Here is a 21,537-nt window from a genome sequence, read left to right on the forward strand (position 1 = left end):
GGCACCTAACCCCAACTGCTCCGGCAAGAATGGTGGCATACCTGGTGTCTGATTAGCCAAAGAAAAGCTGATGATGTGATCATCAGTTCGGGTGGTGCCCGACTGAAACGAAAAATGTGACTGTCATTTCGCCAGTTTGTTTACATTCTAAGCAGAAATGATTTTGTCAGACGTTTTGTATAGTTATTTATGGAGTTTGCAAAAAATAAAAATGCTCCCTTTCTCAAAATCCAGTGAATGTGGATAGAATAAAAACAATTATTCCATTCAATCTCATTGTACACAGCTTATAGCCTACTTGGCGCGATGTGCCTTGTTGGCTATCAGCTCATATATGACTTGATTTCATGGAATAACTTAAATAGATGGATAATTATTTTACATTTAAACCATATTGGGAGGCATAGCCCTCATGTTGAAAAGCCCAGCTTTAAATTTCATAGACATGGAACTAAATGTAGATGAAAACGTTAAACTGTGGTACTCATCAATACAATACAAAATGCAAAGCTATATGTTGGTGAAATCTCTTACAGTAATCTGTTACACTAACTTGTCATTATACTGAATTGTATGTTTGGCTGTCAGAAGATTACACACAAGCGTCCTGTAATAAATGACCACAGACATCACTCTGTGAAGAAACATTTCCAGCGTATTCCATGAAATCGCCACGTTTCAGTGCTAATTTGTCAGCGTGTCGGAGAGCATGTACCTGTTTTATAATCTTTTCCAGCTGAGCATAAATAAGTGCTGCTCCCTCCTCAGCAGATCCTGAGTGGTCCACCACCTGCACATCAAAACACACATCTCTGAGCATGCACACACATACATAGATGAATCAGTTGAACACAAACCAATGATAAAGTCAAACAAATTACATTTCTTGAATTATCTATAGAAAGTGAAAGGCTAACCAGGATAAAGCCTATCTTCAATTAATTAAACTAAATAGATATTGTTAAAGTAGATTTACAGAAATCTGAATGCAGATTTAGATCTCTGATGAGCAAGTCAGAGGCGGTATAGTGTTTAAACATGTCAAAGAGAATACAGACAAGAACATCTTTTGCTTTCCCTAATGTTAGATGGCATTGCTGTAAAAAAAAAAAAAAAACAATACATAGACCTATAACTCTGAGGACACATTTTTAAAAGCAACTTTCAACATGGTACTCACCTATCATAGTATAGGTGCAATGAGCCAACAAACTACAGTATTAATGAAAATTAACTATGGGCCAATGGCTTTACAAGCCCTAATATGTGTTTATACACTGTGCTCAAAGCATCAGTCATGCATTATCATTACATGCATTTAAGACAAGTTGTTTATATATACACAAATGAAGTATGAAATTTTAATGTTTTAAATTATAATTAATGTTGTACTTCCTTTCATTCCTATCCCAATCACCAGGGCAGTTTCCTTTGGAACTGGTAGAGTTTTCCTGTTTACTCATTTCCTTGCTGAGTGCAAGTCACATTGTCTAGGTCGTGACACCTTAGTGTAAAAGGTTTCTGCTAGGTCATGCTCATCCTTGTTTGTATTCTCATGGTCATGTCTCAAGTTTCCATAAAGTGCTCCAATCTTATAATCCTTATCTTGTCATTGTCAAATCTGCACAGTCACATATGACAGACTCTAAAATTAATAAATTTTTTTTTTTTGGCCATGATGCGTGGGCTGCTGTTTGAGACAGCATGTACAGTGGGGCAAAAAAGTATTTAGTCAGCCACCAATTGTGCAAGTTCTCCCACTTAAAAAGATGAGAGAGGCCTGTAATTTTCATCATAGGTACACTTCAACTATGAGAGACAGAATGGGGGGAAAGAATCCAGGAAATCATGTCTCGTCTCGTCTTCTTCCGCTTATCCAGGACCGGGTCGCGGAGGCAGCAGTCTAAGCATGGAAGCCCAAACTTCCCTTTCCCCAGACACCTCGGCCAGCTCCTCGGGAAGAACACCGAGGCGTTCCCAGGCCAGCCGAGAGACATAGTCCCTCCAGCGTGTCCTGGGTCTTCCCCGGGGCCTCCTCCCGGGGGGACATGCCTGGAACACCTCCCCAGGGAGGCGTCCAGGAGGCATCCGAAAAAGATGCCCGAGCCACCTCAGCTGGTTCCTCTCGATGTGGAGGAGCAGCGGCTCTACTCCGAGCTCCTCCCGAGTGACTGTGCTTCTCACCCTATCTCTAAGGGAGCGCCCAGCCACCCTGCGAAGGAAACTCATTTCAGCCGCTTGTATCCGCGATCTTGTTCTTTCTGTCATTACCCAAAGCTCATGACCATAGGTGAGAGTCGGAACGTAGATCGACCGGTAAATTGAGAGCTTCACCTTTTGGCTCAGCTCCTTCTTCACCACGACGGACCGGTAAAGCGACCGCATCACTGCGGAGGCTGCACCGATCCGCCTGTCGATCTCACGCTCCATCCTTCCCTCACTCGTGAACAAGATCCCGAGATACTTAAACTCCTCCACTTGAGGCAGGACTTCTCCACCAACCTGGAGAGGGCAAGCCACCCTTTTCCGGTCGAGAACCATGGCCTCGGACTTGGAGGTGCTGATTCTCATCCCAGCCGCTTCACACTCGACTGCAAACCGCCCCAGTGCATGCTGAAGGTCCTGGTTTGAAGAAGCCAACAGGACAACATCATCCGCAAAAAGCAGAGATGAAATCCTGTGGTTCCCAAACAGGATTCCTTCCGGCCCCTGGCTGCGCCTAGAAATTCTGTCCATAAAAATTATGAACAGAACCGGTGACAAAGGGCAGCCCTGACGGAGTCCAACATGCACCGGGAACAGGTCTGACTTACTGCCGGCAATGCGAACCAGACTCCTGCTCCGTTCGTACAGGGACCGGACAGCCCTTAGCAAAGAGCCCCGAACCCCATACTCCCGAAGCACCCCCCACAGAATACCACGGGGGACACGGTCGAATGCCTTCTCCAGATCCACAAAGCACATGTGGACTGGTTGGGCAAACTCCCATGAACCCTCGAGCACCCTATGAAGGGTATAGAGCCGGTCCAGTGTTCCGCGACCAGGACGAAAACCGCATTGTTCCTCCTGGATCCGAGGTTCGACTATTGGTCGAATTCTCCAGGAAATCACATTGTAGGATTTTTAATGACTTAATTGGTAAATTCCTCGGTAAAATAAGTATTTGGTCACTTACAAACAAGCAAGATTTCTGGCTCTCACAGACCTGTAACAACTTTTTTAAGAGGCTCCTCTGTCCTCCACTCGTTACCTGTATTAATGGCACCTGTTTGAACTCGTTATCAGTATAAAAGACACCTGTCCACAACCTCAAACAGTCACACTCCAAACTCCACTATGGCCAAGACCAAAGAGCTGTCAAAGGACACCAGAAACAAAATAGTAGACCTGCACCAGGCTGGGAAGACTGAATCTGCAATAGGTAAACAGCTTGGTGTGAAGAAATCAACTGTGGGAGCAATTATTAGAAAATGGAAGACATACAAGACCACTGATGAGCTCCCTCGATCTGGGGCTCCACGCAAGATCTCACCCCGTGGGGTCAAAATGATCACAAGAACGGTGAGCAAAAATCCCAGAACCACACGGGGGGACCTAGTGAATGACCTGCAGAGAGCTGGGACCAAAGTATTTAGTCAAAGTATTATCAAAGGCTACCATCAGTAACACACTACACCACCAGGGACTCAAATCCTGCAGTGCCAGACGTGTACCCCTGCTTAAGCCAGTACATGTCCAGGCCCGTCTGAAGTTTGCTAGAGAGCATTTGGATGATCCAGAAGAGGATTGGGAGAATGTCATATGGTCAGATGAAACCAAAATAGAACTTTTTGGTAAAAACTCAACTTGTCGTGTTTGGAGAAGAAAGAATGCTGAGTTGCATCCAAAGAGCACCATACCTACTGTGAAGGATGGGGGTGGAAACATCATGCTTTGGGGCTGTTTTTCTGCAAAGGGACCAGGACGACTGATCCGTGTAAAGGAAAGAATGAATGGGGCCATGTATCGTGAGATTTTGAGTGAAAACCACCTTCCATCAGCAAGGGCATTGAAGATGAAACGTGGCTGGGTCTTTCAGCATGACAATGATCCCAAACACATCGCCCGGGCAACAAAGGAGTGGCTTCGTAAGAAGCATTTCAAGGTCCTGGAGTGGCCTAGCCAGTCTCCAGATCTCAACCCCATAGAAAATCTTTGGAGGGAGTTGAAAGTCCGTGTTGCCCAGCGACAGCCCCAAAACATCACTGCTCTAGAGGAGATCTACATGGAGGAATGGGCCAAAATACCAGCAACAGTGTGTGAAAACCTTGTGAAGACTTACAGAAAACGTTTGACCTCTGTCATTGCCAACAAAGGGTATATAACAAAGTCTTGAAATAAACTTTTGTTATTGACCAAATACTTGTTTTCCACCATAATTTGCAAATAAATTCTTTAAAAATCAGACAATGTGATTTTCTGGATTTTTTTTTTCTTCTCATTTTGTCTCTCATAGTTGAGGTATACCTATGATGAAAATTACAGGCCTCTCTCATCTTTTTAAGTGGGAGAACTTGCACAATTGGTGACTGACTAAATACTTTTTTGCCCCACTGTAGCATCATGGGTGCTGTGGATGCAGAGTAATTAATCTCATCACCCTCACAAGCCTGTTCATTTAGGACATTAAAACTGTGTCAACCTCTTGGGGAGTTCAGGGCTGGACAGCAAGCTGTTTGTTCTGCAAAGCCCTCTGTAAACTGAACTATCACATTAAAGAGATGATCTACTTCATCTAAGGTTACAGGCAAGACGAAGATCATTTTTTTAATGCGATAGTTCTCCCGAAAATATTGTATGGCCTTCCAGTTTACACTGCTAGTGTTTCAGAGCTTACTGTTGTCCAATGCTTTTTAAAAAGATGCTATAAGAGACACTATTCATCAACTAATTTTAACATCACGGAGCTTCTGAAGAAGTGTGATTGACGTCTTTTTAACAAAATAAAAAATGGAGACCATCCTTTACAGCTTCCTCGCTACTTATAAACAATCATCTGAGCGCCTTAGAAATAGATACACACACACACACACACGTGTAAAATATTATATATAAAATACACACACACCTAATCTTGTTGCCTCATATCACCATTTTTGTGCCTTGATTTGTTAAACTGCTGCTAGTATTAGTGAATGTACCTGATCAGTATTATTCTCTCATTTGATTGTCAATTTAATAAATATTTAAATTGTAAATTAAATATTTACAAGAAACTGTGTCTTGTCTGTTGTGCTGCAGTATTACTTGAAACCATCCTCTGCCATCAAAGAATTCACATTGCCTTCAATGATCTAGTGTATCACTAGAGTAATTCATTTACTAATTTAATCATTAATAGAAATATTGATTAGTAAAATTAATGAACTGATACGAGACTGATTTAATAATGCAATTGCACCCACATAATTTTGGTGCCTCGTGTGAGGAGTGCAACTGCACTGACAATTTTGGAGCCACGTGTGAGAAATGGTACTATTGTACCTACAATTTCGTCATACATGGTTTATAGCTCACATAGGCTATAGGCCCTCAGCTCATGTACGACTTGATTTTATGGAATAACACACACGCTAGGTGTCCCTCTCGGTCAGTATTATGGAGGACACCATAGTGCATTTAGTGACTAGTAGTTCTAAATCTTGGACCCACAAAGTGTGCAGCATGTTACAACATTTTCCACTGTTTTCATATACACGTGTGCCATTTCTAGGTTATGTTGTGGGATATTTGTCTAAGCACTATACATAAGAGTGTCCTACCTTAACTTTAGCGGCCTTGTCTGCATTGTTAACCTTCTCCAACAGGTCTCTAGAGGCCTGACTCAGATAGGAAGCCCCGTCACACTCTCCTTTCTTTTCCCCCGTATTTAGATAAACTAGCAAAGGATGAGAGTCTGGTGTCCGTACAAATGCCTCCTCAACATCTTCCATTACACAACTATACAGTAAGAAAAAGGATGTCAACATTCACAAATAAACAAGGATGTCTTTCCACTATGCATGCAAAATAAGAAATGAGCCACATGAGTACCAAGATAACTTGGGGTTCTAGTTCATATTAATTTCATCACATTCAGACAATGTAATCACAGTGATTACATCATTTCAGCTTGAGAGAACACTTTTGGGAAAATGTTCAGATTTATAAAGTGATCCTTTGTCTGATTGATTAACCAGCTCACTGCAATGAAATTTCAAAAGGCTCACAAAGGAGTTAGACATTTCCTTTCAATATTTATGTGCGTGCACGCTCCTTGCCTGGACACTGAGGACTTAAGCAGCAGCACACACACCGAGCTCTTCTCAAGCTCCAGCTGGCGCTCAGTAACATACAGAGCAGCTTTTTCCTCAGGGAAGCACACAGTTAAGTAGAAATGGCCCAAACTCTCACAAAACCTCTTCAAACCAGGAGCATGATTCTGAGAGACACAGAGAACACAGGTTATATGTTCAGTTGGCCTGACAATGTACGGGGTTGTGTGTGAACATGTACCTGTATAAAGGCATGGAGTTCAGCTCTGGTCTCTTGTGTGTAGATGAGGTAACAGCGGACTGTGTTACTCCATAAAGCCTGAGACACATGAGGAGAAACCTGCAGCAGGCTGGCCACTGCTGCATCCCAATCATCTGTAACACACACTCCACGTCAATGTAATGGCCCTCATTTAAATACATCTGTTCACTATAATGATGAACTACAGTCTTAATCAAATTATGGTTAATAAGTTCCAAGCCTCGGAGAACAGAAGTGTCTTGTTTGTGGAATGCACTTTACTTTTAATGAACGATGTTGTAACTAGAATATAAACATCTGAGCAATAAGATTTGCATCTTGTTATTTACTAATCACAGAACCAGGACTTTCAACAAGATCCAAAAGACCTGAAGATAAAGAGCTGAAATTGTAGTTAGGAGGCATATTGCAAGTTGTTTGCAAAGAATAACTGCAAAAAAAGGAATTACATGCAAAGTAGGGGGAGAAAACAATAAGTAAATGAGTTGATTGCATGTGCTTTTTGTTCCTAATAGCTGTAGCAGGTTTGTATCTTAGAAACAAGCCACAACTACATTACCAGTCAAAAGTCTGTACACACCTCCTAATTCAGTGGTTTTTCTTTATTTTTATTCATTAAAAAAAGGTCACTTCATGTCTTAATGATGGATGTCGTTTCTCTTTACTTAGCTAAGCGGTTCTTGACATATGGATTACTACAGTTGTGGAATAAGGCTATTTACTGTAATTTTATGATTAACTATTTGATCTTAAACACAGTAAGAAGCAAGAAATCGCACTAATTAACTTTTGACGAGGCAAACCTGTTAATTGAAATAAGCATTCCAGGTGACCACCTCATGAAACTGGTTAAGATAACACCAATAGTGTACAAAGCGTCATCAAGGTAAACGTTGGACACTTTGAATAATCTAAAATATGAACCATCGTTTAAGCACTTTTTTGTTTACCACATAATTCAATATATGTTCCATTTCATTTCATTGTTTTGATGTCCTTAGTATTGTTCTACAATGTAGAAGAGTGTCAAAATACAGAAAGTTTTATGAATGAGTCAAGTAGGTGTGTCCAAACTTTTGACTGGTATTCTATCCCTGTGTCCGAAATCACTCACTCGTTCACCACTCCCTATATAGGGAATTACTATATAGAGGACTATATAGTGAGCTCATTGGTAAAATGAAAAAAACGCTTTCAGACACTAGTCAGTCGCGCTGGTATTTACGTCACTACTGTCACACAATTAAAACGTGCCAGATCAGTCGGCTGGTGGGTTTTCAAAATAATAAATACATGCATGTATTTTTGTGATACATATTATACTGAGCGTATTTCCCACATTAATCAATACAAAGGACTTGCATCTTTCAGGTTTTTTTTTTTTAAATCAAGGCTGAATACTTTCTTCTTTACCTTTTTATTAAATCAAATTTGAAACTTTTAATTTGATTTCTTTCAGTGCAACCGCAATGCATGATGGGATATATTGCTTTGGTTAGTGACCATCGGTTGTACACTACTTTTCATGATGCATTGTGGGATACTTTGAGTGCACTATATAGGGTGTAAATAATCTTCACTAAGGTTTCAAACAGCACTACAAAATGGCGTCCTCACTATATAGTGAGTAGGGAGCGATTTTGGACACAAGGTATGACTCAAGCATTCACCCCTGTCCCAAATCCCAGCATACATTGCACGCTGGGAACTTCCGGTGGCTTGACTCACATTGTTGATAAGGGTATAAAAACAAATATTGGGCCATAAAATCATTTTCAATGTTCAAATATCGGATGTAAGCGGAAATGTGTTATTAGATTGGCTTTATTTGTCTAATTACTGGTTCCATGGTATTTTTCATCAGCACAGCAGCTTTTAATTGGTCATCCTCATATTATTGCATCGACTTTGGCTCTGACTGACTGCACTGCCACTGCTTTCTGCAGACTCTACTGAGTGACAGTATATCTTTCACCCGTCTGTTCAATGTCAGTGATGAAATTTCTTTCAACATTTCTATGTCAGACCAGCAGACTGATAAACATCTGACGTCAGTGGGGTGACAGGGGTACAGTAATAGTATCTCAGAAGAAATGTCTGAATTCACGTCTGCTTTAGATCCATACAAATGGATGAGATCTCTTCAGTTCATGAAGTGAATCATCAGTAATTACTCTCCAAATATTTTATCCACCACCATGGACCACTGGGATCAATGTAGAATGTTCCTGGTTGCACTGGAAAGCAGAAGAGGTAAAAGTCATTAAATTAGTGTCAAATGTACAAGCAGCTAGCGGCTAAGATGATTGTTGCTTAGCCTCAAGCATGCCATGTCAAAGTCAAACCTCAGCTAAGCATTAAATCTTTAATATCCAAGCTACATCAGTGTTTCTCAACCACTGAATTTTTGTTTTGAAGTTGAAGCTAATTTTTACTCATAGTAGAGTACAATTGCTGGGTTGCATCCGATGTCACAGCCACCTCATTAAGCTAGTGTCACACTACAGCTCGTGATGCTTTGTGATGGGTTATTGATGAAAATGAGGCATTTTGGTGGCGATATACACAAGCTAAAAGTTGTGGTCACACAGTGGGTAAGCACTTAACCATCACGCCTTTGCGCGCCTGAGTCGGACACAGCTCGAGCAGCCACGTGCACTCACAGAGTGCACTATGTGCGCGCTTGGGACTCAGCCGTTATGGGAAACACCTGATACTGATTTGAGCGCAATCAGCACACACAGACACGGATGCTGTTTTCACAGAGGCTTTGCGAAGTTTTATCATTATCACATTTGTTTCTAGCCATGTTCATAACGCTGGGTAAATACTCTGCTTTCGTTTGTGTTTCATTTTTGTAAATATAATGCCTGCTAATGAACACTCTTCCAACACTTAGATCCGTCTACCTTGTAGTGTCTTGATCCCCAGATCTTTAACCCAGCCACATATTAAAAGCTGTACACCTCCATGCTCTTCCAGGTTTTCATCTGTGTCCCCGTGTAGAACGATGTCTACAGCACCAGATAGTTTGAGATGTCAGGGAGCTCAATAGATGGAAGTTTTCCAACTTTGAGACATTTTGAAATGTCATGCTAAGTACTGGCTCATTTGAAATTTCATGACAGCAACACATCTCAAAAAAGTTGGGACAGGGGCAATAAGAGGCTGGAAAAGTTAAAGGTACAAAAAAGGAACAGCTGGAGGACCAAATTGCAACTCATTAGGTCAATTGGCAATAGGTCATTAACATGACTGGGTATAAAAAGAGCATCTTGGAGTGGCAGTGGCTCTCAGAAGTAAAGATGGGAAGAGGATCATCAATCCCCTAATTCTGTGCCGACAAATAGTGGAGCAATATCAGAAAGGGGTTTGACAGTGTAAAATTGCAAAGACTTTGAACATATCATCATCTACAGTGCATAATATCATCAAAAGATTCAGAGAATCTGGAAGAATCTGTGTGCGTAAGGGTCAAGGCCGGAAAACCATACTGGTTGCCCGTGATCTTCGGGCCCTTAGACGGCACTGCATCACATACAGGCATGCTTCTGTATTGGAAATCACAAAACAAGCTCAGGAATATTTCCAGAGAACATTATCTGTGAACACAATTCACCGTGCCATCTGCCGTTGCCAGCTAAAACTCTATAGTTCAAAGAAGAAGCCGTATCTAAACGTGATCCAGAAGTGCAGACGTCTTCTCTGGGCCAAGGCTCATTTAAAATGGACTGTGGCAAAGTGGAAAACTGTTCTGTGGTCAGACGAATCAAAATTTGAAGTTCTTTATGGAAATCAGGGACGCCGTGTCATTCGGACTAAAGAGGAGAAGGACGACCCAAGTTGTTATCAGCGCTCAGTTCAGAAGCCTGCATCTCTGATGGTATGGGGTTGCATTAGTGCGTGTGGCATGGGCAGCTTACACATCTGGAAAGACACCATCAATGCTGAAAGGTATATCCAGGTTCTAGAGCAACATATGCTCCCATCCAGACGACGTCTCTTTCAGGGAAGACCTTGCATTTTCCAACATGACAATGCCAAACCACATACTGCATCAATTACAGCATCATGGCTGCATAGAAGAAGGGTCCGGGTACTGAACTGGCCAGCCTGCAGTCCAGATCTTTCACCCATAGAAAACATTTGGCGCATCGTAAAACGGAAGATACGACAAAAAAACCCTAAGACAGTTGAGCAACTAGAATCCTACATTAGACAAGAATGGGTTAGCATTCCTATCCCTAAACTTGAGCAACTTGTCTCCTCAGTCCCCAGACGTTTACAGACTGTTGTAAAGAGAAAAGGGGATGTCTCACAGTGGTAAACATGGCCTTGTCCCAACTTTTTTGAGATGTGTTGTTGTCATGAAATTTAAAATCACCTAATTTTTCTCTTTAAATGATACATTTTCTCAGTTTAAACATTTGATATGTCATCTATGTTCTATTCTGAATAAAATATGGAATTTTGAAACTTCCACATCATTGCATTCCGTTTTTATTTACAATTTGTACTTTGTCCCAACTTTTTTGGAACTGGGGTTGTAGAACAGATGAGCTTAAACAATTGGGGATCTTTTTTAATGGGCCCAGACTCGTTACAAGTATGAATAGGTGGGCCTTAAAGTAGAAAAGGTTGAGAACCCCTGATCTACATCATAGGATTTCTCGCTCACTGGATGTATGCTAGTACAGTTAGACTATAATAGTAAGCACCACAGAATGCAGTGGCAGTGCAGTCAGTCAGAGCCAAAGACAATGCGATAATAAGAATGACTGACTAAAAGCTTCTGTGCTGACAAAAAATACCATGGAACCAGTAACTTGACAAATAAAGGCAATCACATTTCAGCTTACATCCGATATTTGAACATCGAAAAGGATTTTATAGCTCAATATTTGCTTTTGTACCGTTATCAGCAACAGGAGGCGAGCCACCGGAAGTTCCCAGCGCACAATGCATGAAGGGATTTGGGAAAGGAGCAAATGATGTTGAATAAGAGCAGTAAGACATGCCCAAAACCTGTTCAAAAATATAATATGAATATAAAATAAAATCACTCCACTGATGTGAAAGAAAACGTAAGTGATATGAAAGAAAGACGTATGTGAAAGAAAATTATTTCACAGGTTCTCCTTGAACACTCTTGGTACCTGCAGCAAACATCTAATATTTAACCAACTTTACCATGGTAATATTAGCTCATCATGTTGAAACTTTCTGAATACAGTATTTCTACATGGTTTTATTGTGTGTTCAAATTGTGCAAAGAAGCTTCCACTAATTTAATACCTGCCCTCTGGTCGCATTCATTGTCCAAAGTGACTTCATTCATTCATTTCCAAAACCAACTATAGGTAGAAATAGTCAAAATTGTATCTTGATTAAGGCAAAAATACAAGATCAATAATTTATAGACCCTGTAATCAAGCTGGTATGCACTTTCAGTTGTACACAAGCAAATCACAGTCTAAGTGTGCTATGAGGAACTTTAACCTCTGCTGACATTGGCGAATGGCCCCTCCACATCGATGAGACTGTGGGCAAACTCAGGCCCTCTGTGACCCTGCTGCAGTTGCATCATGCTCCCCATGGAAGGCTCACTACCCAGAATGCCTCCACTCCAGTACTCACACTGAGTCCCTGCAGCTAGAGTCAAAGGAGGAAAGGAGGAAAAGGACGGGGGGGTTAGGAAAAAAATTATTCCAATCAATACAAAAGTGCAATAAAGTGGAAGTCGCACTTCTTTTTTTCTTTTTTTTAATCGCACCGCTCCTGTGAAGGACGGCCCCATGAGGACAGTTGAGGGTTATACCTGGAGGATGCTCTGGACTCTTACAGTAATGCTTTTATGGCTGAGGACTACAGTTGTCTTGCTAACTTTAGGATTGCAGTTATCATGAACAGTTTTGCACTCAAGTTTCCATCAATGAAGAGTTATAACATCAACGAAACTGTCCTCATGTTAAAACTGTTAATATTATAGTCAGGCTGTCTGTTGTTGCCCAAATGAGGATGGGTTCCCTTTTGAGTCTGGTTCCTCTCGAGGTTTCTTCCTCATGTCGTCTGAGGGAGTTTTTCCTTGCCACCGTCGCCACAGGCTTGCTCATTGGGGATAGATTAGGGATAAAATTAGCTCATGTTTTAAGTCGTTCAAATTCTGTAAAGCTGCTTTGCAACAATGTTTATTGTTAAAAGCGCTATACAAATAAACTTGACTTGAAGTCCCACCCACCAGACAGATCTCCCATATTGCACAACAATTACAAACCAGTGATGGCAAACGTCATCATGTGCTTCCTCTGAGGCATGTCACGCAAACCTACTGCATCGCTCTTCACTTTGCTTTCAAAACACCGCTTACGTAACGTTAGTGGGTGGCGTAACACACTTGGAGGAAGGCGCGATCCGCCTACTTCTGTATGCGTGGGCTCACAGACACCCATGATTGGCTCGCATCGCTGTAAAAGCTATGGCATCATCAGGATTCGAACTAGCGATCTCCAGATGACAGGGCAAACACTTTTCTGTTACACCATTTCCTGTACAATGAAACTAATCTCACAGTGTATAGGTGGGCTTATTCTTCTGCACTAACAGACTTTAAATAAAATGACAATCATGATCTTCAGATCATTCTACAGATTTTCTATTGGGTTTGTGTAGTGATTGACTGGACCATTACAACTTTATTTTCTTCCTATGGAACCCATTTAGTCTCCCCTTTGCAGTACATTTTCAATTATTGTCCTACTGGAAAGTCTACTCCCATCTCATCCTAGTGGATGGCAAGAGATACTTTAAGAATTTTCCAGAACATCGATCTTAATTTTCCCTTCAATTATATGGATTCCACTGGTACCATGAGAAGAGAAACAGCATGTGATGCTTCCACCTCTGCACTTCACTGTAGGTATGATTTTTTTTTAGGGTCATGTATAGATTCAAACATGATGCTTTGGAACATTTTTTGTCTTGTCTGAGCACATTACATTCTCTCTACAGGCTTCTCCAAATGTTCTGTAGCACACTTCAACAAGCCTTTTCTTCAGTAAAGGATTCTTCTTGGGTGACCAAGAATGGAGACTGTGGAAGTGGAGTGCACTGCTTATTGTTTTCCTCTGTGGCAACTGCACCTGCTGCTTCCAGCTCTTTCTAGAGTGCTCTTCAGCTCACAGGCCATTTTCTGACTAACGTTCTGGCTGCTCAGTCAGAAATCTCACAAGGCAGACAATACCCATGTTTTAAACTGCTCGGCTAATTTATTTCCATGAGCATTAATTACTGTATTGTGTCAAAGTAAGTGTATCTGAACTACGTATTGTTCCCAATATTGGAAAATCAGGAGCACATTTAATTATATAGATAAGTATAGCTTACTTGTGACACTTGTGCGGTTGTCTTCAGAGTCAGAGTCAATAGGCTCGTACAGCTGGATACCCTGAGCCTGCAGCTGCTGCAGTTTGGACTCCAGATCACGCTTTGCTCTTAGCAAATCCTGAATTTCCTTTTCTTTGGTCTCACGGAAGATCTGTTCATCAAGTGAGGAGAAAGAAAGGGGGTGATGTAAGAACAGATGAGTGTCAATGGGACAGCAGATGGTAGTGTACTAAACTAGGACTGATAATCGCTTGTCATGGAGGTCGTACCCTGACAGATCTTTATTGGAGATAGAGAATCATTAGAGATCATAATCGGATCTTAATAATTACCGCAATACTTTGTGGAATAAAAATATACTCAAATATAATTGGAAAGGAAAGAATTGGAGGAACCAAGACAGAACCATAAATAACACGAGATCATGATTTCAGATAAAACTGCATCTTGCTTGTATCTGTGAAAGTGCAAGCCACAGACCAAATGAAGATTCACACCTTAAATTGCCGTTTCACTTTGTCTCGGTCATGCTCAAAGGTGGCTGCTCTCTCCATTGCCTGGTATTTTGCCTCCAAAGCACTTTCTTTCTCCCTGAGAATCTTCTGGTAGGTCTTTTGCAAGGCCTAATGACCACAGCACAGACAGCATCATTATATACAGTTATATTCTTTCATCAAGTCACAAATGCACTCCTCTGATGAAAGGTAAGAAGTATTATACAATCATATAAGCCTTGTGGGGTGGCACGGTGGTGTAGTGGTTAGCGCTGTCGCCTCACAGCAAGAAGGTCCTGGGTTCGAGCCCCGGGGCCGGCGAGGGCCTTTCTGTGTGGAGTTTGCATGTTCTCCCCGTGTCCGCGTGGGTTTCCTCCGGGTGCTCCGGTTTCCCCCACAGTCCAAAGACATGCAGGTTAGGTTAACCGGTGACTCTAAATTGACCGTAGGTGTGAATGTGAGTGTGAATGGTTGTCTGTGTCTATGTGTCAGCCCTGTGATGACCTGGCGACTTGTCCAGGGTGTACCCCGCCTTTCGCCCGTAGTCAGCTGGGATAGGCTCCAGCTTGCCTGCGACCCTGTAGAAGGATAAAGCGGCTAGAGATGATGAGATGAGATGAGATATAAGCCTTGTGTTAATACTATTAGACTAAAGTGATCAGACACCTGTGAGACACACACTGGTTCTGTTCTGGTACCTGCAGCTCAGCACGGAGTCTCTTGTTCTCCTCGTCCAGCTTGGCTTCTTTTTTCTGCATGGCTGCTATCTCATTGTTCTTGCTTACACGGAAGATCTCATAGTCCTTGCGAAGACGCTCGTATTCAGCAGCGTACTCCAGTTCCACAGAACCTGTGGATTTGAAGCTGGCACCGATGACCCGCGGGCCACGTCGGAACGAGCTGCGGACCAGTCGTGCTTTTGGCTTCACTTCCACAGGAATCTCGCATGCTTCTCCACCCTCAGCCCCGTACCCATCCTCGATCACATCTCCGGGACTTACTATAGATGATGCTGTCCCCATAATGTTCTTGTGAAACTCTATTTAGCAACCTGGGGCCAACCAGGAGCATCACTGGTCCTGCTGATAGAGATGGATGAGAAACAAGACGGATTATTATGGTGTATATTGAGAAAGAAAACTCAATTCTTTCTAAATCAGTACTGAGTATTTCATTAACTGTACACTATCCTGTAGAACTGTTTATTTACCACATTAAGTTTAACTTTATTAAATGACGAGGTGAAAGAATACCAGTGGTTAGGTAACTCCATAAACAGCTTTTGGCTTTGACAACATATTAGAGTCTGTGTACAGGTTACAGGATAGAACAAGGACAGAAAAATACATGCATACAATACTGTAATAATGAGAGTGGGGTGGGGCAAGTAAATAACTGCCCTTCATTGTTGTTCAGAGTGATGAGGACTCTCGTTAAACACTCCACCTACATAAATATCACGTGACATTGGAAACAGCCACAAGGTGAGTCTAAGTGGTAACTGACATCAATATTTTACCTCTTGAGTTTCAGACAAACAGCGTATGCGATATTTAAAGGTAAATAGTGATGCGTTTCTTCCGGATAAACCAGGCAACTAGCCGCGCCTCCTTTTACGGATCTCCTCTGAGGACAAACTCGTGTGGTCCCTGAATCTCACATGGCTCTTCTTCCATAGTTACCAGCCAACTGTATGTAATAATAGCTGAAGCACACTATGTTGAATTAAAGTTTTGAAATCCATTTAAAAATGCATCCTTTCTTCCTGTGGCAATGTTTTAGTCAAGTCAAGTTTATTGTCAAATATGCTATACATGCTCGACATACAGCACAGATGAAATATCAGTCCTCTCTGACCCACAGTGCAAACAGGCAATGCAATAAATAAAAATAGAATAATTGAAAAAAAACCAAACAATATAAACAGTATAAACACTCTAGATAGGAACTAGACATAGACTAAACACTCAAACAATATAAACAGTATAAATAAACAGTATAAGCAAAACATAGACTAAACACTCAGACAATATAAACAGTGTAAACACTAGATAAGAACTACACACAGACTAAACACTCAGACAATATAAACAGTGTAAACACTAGATAAGAACTACACACAGACTAAACACTCAGACAATATAAACAGTATAAATAAACAGTATAAGCAAAACATAGACTAAACACTCAGACAATATAAACAGTGTAAACACTAGATAAGAACTACACACAGACTAAACACTCAGACAATATAAACAGTATAAATAAACAGTATAAGCAAAACATAGACTAAACACTCAGACAATATAAACAGTGTAAACACTAGATAAGAACTACACACAGACTAAACACTCAAACAATATAAACAGTATAAATAAACAGTATAAGCAAAACATAGACTAAACACTCAGACAATATAAACAGTGTAAACACTAGATAAGAACTACACACAGACTAAACACTCAGACAATATAAACAGTATAAACACTCTAGATATGAACTAGACGTAGACTAAACACTCATATATATATATATATATATATATATATATATATATATATATATATATATATATATATACACACATACATATACACACACATAAATTGGTTCAAATAACCAACAGTCAAGGGCACTTGAGGTATAGCAGGTAAACATGAAACATGAAATAAGCAGTATAAACAAACTAGCAGCTGTTAAGATGAGGTAGTGCGGAACTCTATCACTTTGGAAATTACCAAAAAGTAGCAGTCATTTTATTTGGAGAACTCGCATGTAGTTAGTGCAAAGTTTTTAGCACCAAGTAGGATACTGTACCAGTTGATTCCTGGTTTTTGTGGCATTATAATCCAGGCCAACTTCAGGGGCGTAGCTTGGGGGGGCTGGGGTGCCCGTGACCCCCCCTCCTTTGTTGGACCATACATTTTTTTCAATAGCCACATAAGAATATTAGAAAACCACCACTGTAATTTTTCTAACTTCTTTTTTTTTTTTTAAACTAGATTGTCACCTCAGCCTCATTACTGTTTCTATAACCTTGACTTCCTGTGGTTTGGGCACAAAAACACAGTTTGTCAGAGTGTGTGCGGGAGAGGTGGATGTAAGTGCAGATATGTTAAATAATACACAGTGTGATATGAGCATAAAGTGCATGAAACGCACACACCAGGCAAACAGTCCGAAACAGCAGGCAAAGGCGTAATCAAGGAAGCAGGCAGGAGGTCAATCGAGGCGCGGACAAAATATCAGAGGCAAAACTATACAAGATCAAGGGACGAGAAACAGGAGTCGAAAAACCAGGAGGTCAACAAAGACAGGGAGAGGAAACAAGGCACACTAGACGCGGCGTAATACTTTGCATCGTCCTTGCACGGGCGCAGTCCTTAAATAGCCTAAACATAGTTCATTGATTAAAGACAGGCGTTCTTTGTTAATGGCGTGCGTGCCGTTAACAAAGAACACAGTTCTGCGCAAGCACAACACGATCGCACAAGAAAGCATGGTCAAGCTGCCAGTGTAGCTGCAGTCTCATCTCACATCATTATCTCTAGCTGCTTTATCCTGTTCTACAGGGTCGCAGGCAAGCTGGAGCCTATCCCAGCTGACTACGGGCGAAAGGCGGGGTACACCCTGGACAAGTCGCCAGGTCATCACAGGGCTGACACATAGACACAGACAACCATTCACACCTACTGTATGGTCAATTTAGAGTCACCAGTTAACCTAACCTGCATGTCTTTGGACTGTGGGGGAAACCGGAGGAAATCCACACGGACATGGGGAGAACATGCAAACTCCACACAGAAAGGCCCTCGCTAGCCACGGGGCTCGAACCTGGACCTTCTTGCTGTGAGGCAACAGCGCTAACCACTACACCACTGTGCCACCTAGCTGCAGTCTTTAGTTGCGAATTACGAGTACTTCCTCTTGTGTTAATAATTTGCCATGTCAAAACAAGCGAAACTTTCCTCCTCCTTTCGACATGAAGAGAGGTAAGCAATTTATTATATTTTTTTTTCCATCACAGTTACATTTTGTGGCTTCGAAGCTAAGTTTTAGTGTGCTGTTTCTAGAATGCAACATCAAGAAAACGTAGAAGAAACAGCAATAATGGAAGAGCCGGTTTCTAAGCTACCTAAAACTAGCAATGGTAATTATTTTTTTGTTACATAATGTACTCAGGCTGCCAGTCAGTGTGTGATCGCCCTTTGAAAAATCCTAGCTATGCTCCTGAACTTGAGCAGCGGTCATTATGCATGCAGTATGGTTTTGCACAGCACACCAAGACATTTCCTGTATGTTTTCTTTCTGTTAAACCAGAAGTACAGCACAGTCTCGCCTGCTCAGAAGCAAGCAAACATAATTTCACATTGCATTAAGACAAAAGATCAAAGCTCACATTAAAAAAAAAAAACCTGGGGGAAGAAGGCCTTTTTAGGGTGGATGCTGAAATGCTATGGGCACACACCTTTACTTTTGGAGATATTTGAAAATGTCAGTTTGTCATTTATCATAGGTCAAAATTTAAAAATTCACCCCTGGGGAGAAGCCCTCCATATGGCGAATATGCATATGCAGTATGGGCACCGGATCACCTTTACTTTTGGAGATATTTGAAAATAAAGTTTTTACAGACAGATGGACATCTGGAAAAAAGTGACCGCTATGTCTCGCAAAACTGCTACACAGGCAAGATAATGAATATTTAGAGTACAGGACTGCTTCTCAAATCATTACATTATCCAGAGCAACGTACAACAAGACCCTGATATACCCACAGCAGCAGGCAACCCAGAGAGCAGTTGGGGGTTAGGTGCCTCACTCAAGAGCACTACAGCCCTTCCTGCTGGTCCAGAAAATTAAACCATCCACCTTTAGGCTATAGCTTCCTATTCCCAAGCATGCTCCTATATGCTTACCATCTTTCCTTGCTCTAACTTCAATCAGGTATGCTTAGTTTGGAGCAAGGATAGATAGAGGATATTCAAGCTTGAGAAACATTGGAGTAGATAAATGACATTGCTTGAGCGCTTTCAACAAGCCTATGAACCTGAAATTGAAAATCTGTTGTTTTTAAATTTGTTTACTACTTGAGAGATTTTGATGTGTCTGTATTGCAGAAGGTTGCATTGATAAAGCATGAGTGATCTAGAAATATAAGTTCTCTTATATCCAGAAGTGACAATCACAGACTCAGATACAGCAGTTCAGAGATGTTTCTCAGTTTATTGAAGGACAAATATGAATATATGCCCATATTCAAGAGTATGGCGTAGCTAAATGATTTGGAAAGCATGATTTAAGAAAGCCGAGTTGGGTGAATGTGATAGGGCAGCTTCAATGAGTGATGGAGAATTACTGATCAGGATAGCCTTATGAAAAACAGAAAGCAGATGAGTGAGCAAAGAGAAGTTTAAAAGATTTAACTGATACTAGCCAAAACAAGATGCAAACATACCAAACAGATATCTTTATCAGTGCTTTTTGATAGTGACAAAGAGCAGCTTGACAGAAATCAAGATTTAGATCAAGACCTCCAATTAGCAAGCCAGAGGTGAGGAAAGAGGCCCACCACTACACACTGTTGGTATCTGTGCTTGTGGTAGTCTTATTCCTAGTTAACTTTGCCACTGTATAAATAAGAATACATGATTATTTGTTGTCACCCAGAAGAGGAAATGGATTCCCTTTTGAATCTGGTTCCTCTCAAAGTTTCTTCCTCATGTTATCTCAGAGTTATTCTATGCCATCATGGCATCTGGCTTGCTCAATATAGACAGGGCTAATCCTAGAGCTATTTGATAATTGTCGCTACCAAACTAGTCTCATAGAATTTATTTCTGCTTGCAATGTTTTGTATCATACATATTTAATGAGATAATTTGCATATTTGAATAAATTAGCTGAAATCATTGTCCGTCCATCCATCCGTTTCTATACCACTTATCCATCAGGGGTATAGGGGAAGCTGGAGTCAATCCCAACTGACTTAGGGTGAGAGGAGGGGTACGCCCTGGGCTACATTCAATCCATCACAGGGCTAACACAGAAATGAGCAACCATTCACACGCTCATTCTCACGTATTCTAACGGATGGATGGATGGGTAATTTAGAGGAGCCAGTTCACCTAACCTGCATGTCTTTGGACTATGAGAGGAAACCCACGTAGGCACAAGGAGAACACGCAAATTCCATACTGAAATGCCCCAATCGGCTGACATGTTTGAACCCAGAACCTTCTTGCTGTGAGGAGACAGTGTTAACCATTAGACAGGGTAAGCAAGCAAAAACACTGAATATTTGCTCACAAATTGGTATTCATGTTGTTTTTATTTTTATTAATGTCAATCAGTTTCACTTTTCATATTAAACAAACATCTGCACATAAAAACTTAATAAAATGAAACACACATGCAAATTAACGTTGCACTAAATAATGCACAGAAGACATATTTAAGCTAATTTAGTAAACATAATCAACATTTGCTTCGCCATGATGTTCTTATAAAGAACAACTCATTAACAGCAAACTTGAAGATTTAGCTAATTTGCTTAATTCTCTGCAATATCTCATCTAAAACCTCTTTTTACACTCACCGGCTACTTTAATAGGAACTTGTTCTTGATTTTAAGATTCCTGTTCTTGGCTGCAGGAGTAGAACCTAATGTGGTTTTCTGCTGTTGCATGCTGAGATGCTTTTCTGCTCACCACGGTTGTAAAGAGTTGCTATGAGTTATGATATCCTTCTTGGCAGCTCAACCCAATCTGGCCATTTTCCTCTGACCTTTCTTATCAACAAGGCATTTCCACTCACAGAACTGTCACTTATTCAGTGTTTGTTTTTTCCCCCACACCATTCTGTGTAAATTCTGGAGACTGTTGTGTGTGAAAACTCCAGATTAGCAGTTTCTGAAATACTCAAACCAGTCCATCTGGCACCAACACCCATGCCACAGTGAAAGCCACAGAGATCACAATTTTTCCCATTCTGATGTTTGAAGTGAACATTAACTGAAGCTCTTGATTTGTATCTGCATGATTTTATGCATTGTGCTGCTGTCAAGGGATTGGCTGACTAGATAATGGCATAAAACAGCAGGTGT

The 21,537-nt window shown here is 41.1% G+C and overlaps 1 protein-coding gene across 3 annotated transcripts in view; it reads right to left on the reverse strand.

Annotated features, from left to right (window-relative positions):
* Nucleotides 1-16,038, reverse strand: part of nphp3 (nephronophthisis 3) — a 76,200-nt gene extending 60,162 nt beyond the window's left edge. The window contains exons 1-9 of one of the 3 annotated variants that reach the window (XM_060921366.1): nt 15,952-16,038; nt 15,131-15,511; nt 14,436-14,561; nt 13,939-14,089; nt 12,055-12,207; nt 6,535-6,668; nt 6,300-6,460; nt 5,802-5,979; nt 716-790 (exon numbers count right to left, since the gene is read on the reverse strand). In XM_060921366.1, the coding sequence (XP_060777349.1) occupies nt 716-790; nt 5,802-5,979; nt 6,300-6,460; nt 6,535-6,668; nt 12,055-12,207; nt 13,939-14,089; nt 14,436-14,561; nt 15,131-15,454 (1,302 nt within the window). In that variant the 5' untranslated portion in view covers nt 15,455-15,511; nt 15,952-16,038. Of the gene's footprint in view, nt 1-715; nt 791-5,801; nt 5,980-6,299; nt 6,461-6,534; nt 6,669-11,850; nt 11,910-12,054; nt 12,208-13,938; nt 14,090-14,435; nt 14,562-15,130; nt 15,515-15,951 lie in introns of those variants that run through there. The other 2 variants (XM_060921365.1, XM_060921367.1) reach the window with 2 other exon arrangements.
* Between the last annotated feature and the right edge of the window lie 5,499 nt (nt 16,039-21,537).

The sequence above is a fragment of the Neoarius graeffei genome, chromosome 5 (assembly GCF_027579695.1).
Source record: "Neoarius graeffei isolate fNeoGra1 chromosome 5, fNeoGra1.pri, whole genome shotgun sequence".
Lineage (NCBI taxonomy): Eukaryota > Metazoa > Chordata > Actinopteri > Siluriformes > Ariidae > Neoarius > Neoarius graeffei.